At 52.9% G+C, this 8265-nt stretch overlaps 1 protein-coding gene across 3 annotated transcripts in view; it reads left to right on the top strand.

Annotated features, from left to right (window-relative positions):
* The window catches only part of NPLOC4 (NPL4 homolog, ubiquitin recognition factor), a 92167-nt gene that overhangs the window by 38938 nt on the left and 44964 nt on the right, over positions 1-8265 (top strand). For 2 of the 3 annotated variants that reach the window (XM_006145650.3, XM_006145651.2), the window contains 3 exons: positions 2576-2624; positions 5585-5679; positions 7568-7691. In XM_006145650.3, the coding sequence (XP_006145712.1) occupies positions 2576-2624; positions 5585-5679; positions 7568-7691 (268 nt within the window). Of the gene's footprint in view, positions 1-878; positions 1076-2575; positions 2625-5584; positions 5680-7567; positions 7692-8265 lie in introns of those variants that run through there. The other variant, XM_006145652.2, reaches the window with a different exon arrangement.

An 8265-nucleotide genomic window follows, 5' to 3' on the forward strand; every position in this document is an offset into this window, starting at 1 on the left:
GGCCGCGCTGGCCCACCGCCCTGCCGTGACCTGCTGTGGAGAGGCTGGTTTTACCGTTTCCCAGCAGCTCCAGAAACAAGCAGAACCTTCCAGTCTGACTGGCCACTCTGGAAAGCTGCCCTGCAGAGGTCACACTGCACAGCGTCCTTCCGTGGGCGTCGGCAGGTGTGGCCCGTGACAGGGAGTGCGGAGCACCTGTGCCCTCAGTGTGGGGCGCTCACCACAGCTGTGATGGCTGCGATCCGATGCTGTTAATTATGTCTGGAGAGTGTTACGAGGGGTTGTCGGAAGAGAAAAGCAAGGCTGAAAGTGGGCCTCTGGGGGCCAGCAGGTGGTGTGATTAAGGTGCTGGATTCCCACATGGTCAACCAGGGTTCCAGTCCTGGACCTGGTGGCTTGTTTCTCACTTTCCCTCTTTGTCTCTCTGGTCAAATTAAAATAAAAATGAATGAATACATAAATAATTCTTAAAAAAAAAAAAAGAAAGAAAGAAAGTGGGTCTCTGGTCATTCTGCTTCTGTAAAGCAGTGCTGGTCCCACTGGCGACTGTGACCATGTGTGCATGTGCACATGTGTGCAGGGATGCAGAGGAGGAGATGGGAAGCTGGGGCCAGGAGATGGGGTGTGGGTGGGAGAGCTGGACAGAGCAGAGGATAGTGGAGGGCGGGGGACACTGAGCAGAGTAAGGAGGGGGCACTGCCCAGAAACCCACGCAAAGCTGCCACGGTGTCCTAAGAGGAAATGAGCGGCAGCATGAGCCACTGAGCTGAGCCTTCCCACGCCAGGGAGGGGAGCGCGACACCTCAGCCTCAGGCCTTCACAGACGGCACAGTCCCTCGCTCAGTTGGTCTGCAGCCTGGCTGGCGAGGAAGGCATCCCTGTGTTTGTTGTTGGACAGGCATGGGGACCTGCTGTTCCTGTTCCCCTCGAGCCTCGCTGGACCCTCGTCGGAAATGGAGACGTCTGTCCCGCCAGGGTTAAAGGCCGTGGGCGCACCCAGCGCTGTGGAAGATGAGATCGACCAGTACCTCAGCAGACAGGACGGGAAGATTTATAGAAGCCGGGACCCCCAGCTGTAAGTGTCCTGGACCCCGCTGGGGCTCCGTAGTCCTGCATGTGCTGATCCTGGCGGGTCCATCGAGGAAGATGTCTGTGGCGTGTCCTGTGTAACACATACCAGAGGAAAGAACATGAGTGGGGCTGACTATTTCAGATTAAGATTCACTCCAGTTTTTTATCTTGTTAGCTTTTTTTTTTTTAATTTCTGTTTTTTTAGGTTATTTTTATTTAACTTTATTTATTATTATCATTTTTTAATTTGACCAGAGAGACAGAAAAAGTAAGAAAGCAAGCCGCCAGGTCCGGGATGTGAACCGCGGTCAGCCGTGTGGGAGTCCAGTACCTTTACCACCACACCATCTGCTGGCCTTTCATGTTAGCTGTTTTTTTTTTTTTTTTTTAATAAATTTAATTCTCAATTATGTTCCACATAGATGGTTTTGATGTGTTTGGTAACAGATTCAGAAGTTCTCGGGGAGGTAGGCAGCTTTAGACTGAGTCTGCCCTGGGAGGTCCTTTGGCGAGTTCCGACCCTGCAGGATGATAGGCTTCAGAAAGGCACGGGCAAGGAAGGGTGCTCCAGACTGGAGCTGGGCGTGGGGTGTGCAGCGGTCTTGTGCCCCCGGCGCAGGCTGGTGCTGTGCTGTGTGCTCTCTCCGTCCTCAGGCAGCGCCGCCTCTGCCGAAGTTGCTGCTCCTTCTAACGTTCCTTTTGCACCTGGCTTTGGAAGTTGCTTGTACACGTGTACACGTGTTGTGGGTTTTCAGCTGGTGCCTCTGCAGCACGGCCTTTCTCAGTTATGCCTCTGTCGGTGTGATGGGTGCTGGCACTGAGTGATCAGTCCCGATGGCACACTGGCCACTTTGTCTGTGGGATTAAGGAGCGAGCACAAATGGTGCGAGCTGCAGTGACATGGGGTCACTTCGGAGCTGAGGCACTAGCCGGGCGCCTCTTCCCTTCAGGCTTTCTCCTAGAGACTGGGGCCTGCCACCCCACGGCCTGTGTCTCCACGCTCCGTTAGCAGCCTCTGGAGCACGGTATCCACGTGTGCGTGTCCTGCCTGTCCTCAGTGAGAGCCCTCTGCTCAGGGACACAGGGATGTCCTTGTGCTGAAATAGAACTCAACCGCATCTGCCGATTTCAACCCCCCTCCAGGGGTCCCATTGAGTTCCCAGTGGGCTGCGCATGCCCCCTGCCCTCGTGGACTAGCGCTCCCCCATTCCCCAGTGCTCCCCAGCGAAGAGCTGAGGCCCCCAGGGATGAGTATCCCGTGTGCTTTTTTTGAAGTGCACATGAAGTAGGTGTTTTCTGAACTCAGGGTTCTCAGACACCACTCCCAGGGCTTTGCCCTAGTCGCCTTCCAGCTTTCCGATCACTCACTAACATCTGCATTTAATCGTCTCCCACCCATTTGCTCCTGGTGGTAAAGTATGCACTTTCAAATACCAGACGTGCTGGGGCAGCCAGAAGAGTAACCGGACTCACCGCTGCACGCTCTCTGCCTGTCTCTCCTCAGATGCCGCCACGGCCCTCTGGGGAAGTGTGTGCACTGCGTTCCCCTCGAGGTGAGTCTCGCAGCTGGGCCCTGATGGTCAGAGCCCTGGGGTGTCCTCTGAGCGCTTGCACTTGGAAGTGGCGGTTGGCAGAATTGTCTGTTGACTACCCTGGGCTTCCTGTGCCCACCAGTACACCTTGCACTGAGGATGAACTTGGATTTAAGGGGCAACCTTCTTGGTGGGTTATGGATGGCCAGCGCCTTAAGTTACTGATAAAGGGGAGTGTCCCCTTCAGGTCTGCTGCAAAGCTGCACCTGCTGGCTCTCATGTTTGTCCTGACCATCACGTCTCCTCTGCTGGCCTGTCTGATGAGATCGAGCATTACTAGAATAAGGCTGACTGCTGACTAGTTAGAGCTGCTACAGCACAGCCACCCTGAAGTTTTCACAAGGCACCGCGTGCTTCCTCCTGTGGCTTCTTTTTTTTTTTTTTATTGATTTTTGCTACAGGGTGTGTGTACTCACCAGAGAAACAGAAAGTGAGAAATCACCCCCAAGGAGTGATGGCCACGCCCCAATCCCTGCTTCATCCCATTGGGATTTGGGGTACATGGACACATGCACCCGGCATGAGTTTCAAGCTGCTGGGTCTGGGACTTGAACCACAGTGGATCACGTGGGAGTCCAGCACCTTAACCACTACACACCTGTCGGTCCATGGCTTTTATTTTTTCTGCAAAATTTTCTTGAAACTTAACTCAGTGTTTTGTTTGTATTTATTTATTTATTTTTAATGTATATTGGAGAAGTTTCTGCTGCTCTGAAAGGTACCATCTGTTATCTGAACAGTGGCTAGAGAACAAAGAAAATGAGTAGGTGGGTATAAGAAATTCAGTCCAATTCTGGAAAACATGTGTTTGACTTAGTCTTTTTTTTTTTTTTAAGAATTATTGACCATTGGGACCAGGAGTTAGCGTAATGGCTATGTCGCTGGACTCCCATGTAGCCGACAGCGGTTTGAGTCCCGAGCCCAGTGGCTTAAACTCACACCTCACGTGCGTGCGTGTGTGCCTAAGATCCCAAGAGGAGAATGGAGGAGAATGGTTTGCGGCATGACCATCCCCCCTGGGGGGTGATTTCTCGCTTTCTGTCTCTTGTCTTTCTGGCCAGTGCACATGCCCTATGGCAAAAACCTCTTTAAAAAAAAAGAGTTATTGACTATCATTAATATTATTATTATTATTTTGGAGAGGATTTTTTCACTGTAGGGCGCATGCACTCGCCAGACAGACAGAGACATAGAGACAGAAAGCGAGAAATCACCCCCCAGGGGGGATGGTCACGCCGCAATCCCTTCTCCTCCATTCTCCTCTCAGGATCTTGGGCACGCATGCACACATGCCTGGTGTGAGTTTTAAGCCACCGGGTCCAGGACGTGAACCGCGGTCGACTACGTGGGAGTCCAGCGACATAGCCATTACGTTAACTGGTGGTTCCCAATATTATTATTATTGTTACTTTAATTCATCAGAGAGAAACAGAGAGAGAAGTAAAGTGAGACAGCAAGCCTCCAGGTCCAGAACGTGAACCGTGGTAGGCCTTATGGGCATCTAGTACCCCATTCACCGTGCTACCTGCTGGTCCCTTGATTTCGTTTTTATTTTCTTGTTTTTACATATAAATATAATGATTATAGAGTTAAACAACTTTGGAAAATATAGTAGGCATGGGTCCAGCAGGTGGCGTAGTGGCTAAGGCATTGGAGTTCCACATGGCTGACTGTGGCTCAAGTCCTGGACCTGGAGGCTTGACACTCATGCTGGGTGCATGTGTGTGCATGCCCCAAATCTTGAGAATGGAGAAAAGATTGCAGCATGGCCGTCCCCCTGGGGGGGATTACTTGCTTTCAGATCTCTCTGGTAAGTACACATGCCCTATAGTAAAAATCTCCCCCACACACAAAAAAATATATATACTTAGGCTTTTTTTCCCCAAGCAAACGTTACTCAGTTCATTCAGAAAGCATTGACAAAATAAGAGTGTTTTGTATTTAATAGAGATTCAGGTTAACCATGAAGAGATAGCTGGGGGAAAAAAGGGTGCTCAGAGCTGGTGTGACCCACGAGGCCCAGGCACCCATTCCCCTCGTCGCCCCGGGCTCCCTGCTAGTGCAGGTGCAGGTGCAGGTGCAGGTAGGTGCAGGTGCAGGTAGGTGCAGGTGCAGGTAGGTGCAGGTGCAGGTAGGTGCAGGTGCAGGTAGGTGCAGGTGCAGGTAGGTGCAGGTGCAGGTAGGTGCAGGTGCAGGTAGGTGCAGGTGCAGGTAGGTGCAGGTGCAGGTAGGTGCAGGTGCAGGTAGGTGCAGGTGCAGGTAGGTGCAGGTGCAGGTAGGTGCAGGTGCAGGTAGGTGCAGGTGCAGGTAGGTGCAGGTGCAGGTAGGTGCAGGTGCAGGTAGGTGCAGGTGCAGGTAGGTGCAGGTGCAGGTAGGTGCAGGTGCAGGTAGGTGCAGGTGCAGGTAGGTGCAGGTGCAGGTAGGTGCAGGTGCAGGTAGGTGCAGGTGCAGGTAGGTGCAGGTGCAGGTAGGTGCAGGTGCAGGTAGGTGCAGGTGCAGGTAGGTGCAGGTGCAGGTAGGTGCAGGTGCAGGTAGGTGCAGGTGCAGGTAGGTGCAGGTGCAGGTAGGTGCAGGTGCAGGTAGGTGCAGGTGCAGGTAGGTGCAGGTGCAGGTAGGTGCAGGTGCAGGTAGGTGCAGGTGCAGGTAGGTGCAGGTGCAGGTAGGTGCAGGTGCAGGTAGGTGCAGGTGCAGGTAGGTGCAGGTGCAGGTAGGTGCAGGTGCAGGTAGGTGCAGGTGCAGGTAGGTGCAGGTGCAGGTAGGTGCAGGTGCAGGTAGGTGCAGGTGCAGGTAGGTGCAGGTGCAGGTAGGTGCAGGTGCTGGTGCTGGTGCAGGTGCAGGTAGGTGCAGGCGCAGGTGTTAGTGCAGGTGCAGGTGCTAGCGCAGGTGTGCCAGCATGCTCATTCACTATGTGTATTTTGCAGCCATTTGATGAGGACTACCTAAACCACCTCGAACCTCCTGTGAAGCACATGTCCTTCCACGCCTACATCCGGAAGCTGACGGGAGGAGCCGACAAGTAAGCCGTTGGTGGCACCGGGTGTGCGGGCTCTACTGTGTGTTGTCCAGTAGTGGTCACTTACAGTCCTATGCCAGTGACAGAGAAAACAGAAGCAGGCTGGGGCACAGAGCCTTGGCGTTCCTGGCTTTTGTCATGACCCTAGGGAAGAAGTGGGATGTAGCAGACCCCTGCTGTGTGCCCTGGCACTCGGCACTGCCTCTGCCACCACCCTTCCCTCGCACAGCGCTGTGTGGGTCAGTGCCGGAGGCTGGAGGGGTGTGGCCTGCCGAGTGCGTAGTTCGAGGAGCTCTTCCTCTGCTTCCTAGGAAAGGTGCTCTGATAACCTCCCCACCCCCTGCCCCAGTCCTGCCCCAGCGAGCCAGACCCCCAGCACCCTGCCTGTCTGGCTCGACACCTGATGCCACAGTAGTTGCAGGCTCCAGGCCCAGCCTGTCCTTGTCTCCCAAGTGCGAGAAGTCGCCATGACCAGGATGAGGTGACTAGGCACGGGCTCCCATTTCCACCTAGGGAGGCACTCATTTGCTCACTTCACACCCCTCTCCAGAAAGCACCAGTTGCGGCCACTAGTTGGGACCCTGTCAGCGCTCAGAGGCAGTATGTGGCACTCCTCTCACAGCACACAGACGCTCAAGGGTGGCTTTGGGGTTAGGTGAGGAGGAAAGCCCACGCATGCCTGCCAGTGGGGAAAGCTATGGAGCTCTCCAGAGTGGAAGTGCATGGAGATTGATTGTGGTGAAATAAACCTGGTCAGCCTCTGTGCAGTCCGAAGGCCACAATCTCCTGGGGCGCATGTTTGCAGGTGTCGTTAGCACGCAGACTTCGATTTATGAATGAGGAAAACAGTTCCTTGTGCAGATTGTCCCCAAGTTACGGTGGGGCCAGGACTTTATCAGGGAGCATCTCCTAATGGCAGCTTTTCTGTTAGTGAAGGCAGAGTTGGGGGATCTTTGCTATGTGCCTACCAGGTTCTCCTGTGAGTAAAATATTTCATAAATTTTACCAATAATGTCAAAGTTTCTTTTTATTTATTTACTTAGGAGAGATTTTTGCTATAGGGCGCATGTGCTCGTCAGGGAGACAGAAAGCAAGAAATCACCCCCCAGGGGGATGGTCACGCCACAATCCCTTTTCCTCCATTCTCCTCTCGGGATCTTGGGCAGGCACGCACACGTACCCAGTGTGAGTTTAAGCCACCAGGTCCGGGACTCAAACACAGTCAGCTACACGGGAGCCCATAGCCATTACGCCAACTGCTGATCCCTAAAGTTGATGATAAATTAATGAAGCTCAAAACACCTCATTCCCTCTTAGTGGCCTAGGTTAGATCACTACCTACTGATACTCAGTATTCTTTATTTTTTGTGAGATTTTCACTGTAGGGCGCGTGCGCTCGCCAGACAGACAGAGAGAGACATAGAGACAGAAAGCGAGAAACTCCCCAGGGGGGATGGTCATGCCACAATCCCTTCTCCATTCTCCTCTCGGGATCTTGGGCACACACGCACACGCGCCCGGTGTGAGTTTTATGCCACCGGGTACAGGACGCGAACTGCGGTCGACTACGTGGGAGTCCAGCGACATAGCCATTACGCTAACTGCTGGTTCCCAGATACTCAGTATTCTTGAAAACCTTCATGGAAGCTAGTGATGGATGGTGAGAACAAAAACCGCGTCTTTGTGGAATGTCATGCGTGTCCCTGTGTAGTGCGAGGATAGTGTGGGATGTGACGGAGCTCCCGGGGAAAGGTCTCCAGCACTTCCTGCTGCTGTCACCTGCTGAGCTCTTAGAGCACTGCACGGGGTGGGAGACCCCTGGTGTGTAGCTCCTCATCGCCATGGGACTTCACATACTGCAGTTTCCCATTAAGTCGCTTCTCTTTGTCAGGGGGAAGTTTGTTGCCCTGGAAAACATCAGCTGCAAGATTAAATCAGGCTGCGAGGGGCACCTCCCATGGCCTAACGGCATCTGCACCAAGTGCCAGCCAAGTGCCATCACACTGAACAGACAGGTGAGCTGTTTCCTGTGTGTGCTGACATTTATCTTCATGGCTGACACATGGAAATTTCCAGAAGAGCCACTCTTTAGAAAAGGACTGCTGCTAGCAGAGGATGTGGGGTGTGGTGGGTTCTCAGTTATTTTGTGATGGATTGATTGGCCCTTTTGTAGAAATTGTATACTAAAGTTTTGATTTACCACATTTAATTCTTTTTTTTGAGAGTTTTGCTATCTGGTATGCTTGCTGGAGAGACAAAGCGTGACAGAAAGTAAGAAATCTACCTCCAGTGTGGATGGCCATGCCATCCTCTGTTCTCCTCTTGGGATCTTGGGCATGCATGTACATATGCCCAGCATGAGTTTCAAGCCATTGGGTCTGGGACCCGAACCACGGTCAGTCATGTGGGAGTCCAGCAACATAACCACTACATCTTCTGCTGGTCCTCCCAGATTTAATTCTTTTTTTTTTTTTTTTTTTCTTTTTTTGGAGAGATTTTTGCTATAGGGCGTGTGTGCTCGCCAGACAGGCAAGAGAGAGACAGAGAGACAGAAAGCAAGAAACCCCCCCCCCCAGGGGGGGGTGGGCC

This window comes from Tupaia chinensis, unplaced genomic scaffold (assembly GCF_000334495.1).
Source record: "Tupaia chinensis unplaced genomic scaffold, TupChi_1.0 Scaffold000159_1, whole genome shotgun sequence".
In the NCBI taxonomy this organism is placed as follows: domain Eukaryota; kingdom Metazoa; phylum Chordata; class Mammalia; order Scandentia; family Tupaiidae; genus Tupaia; species Tupaia belangeri.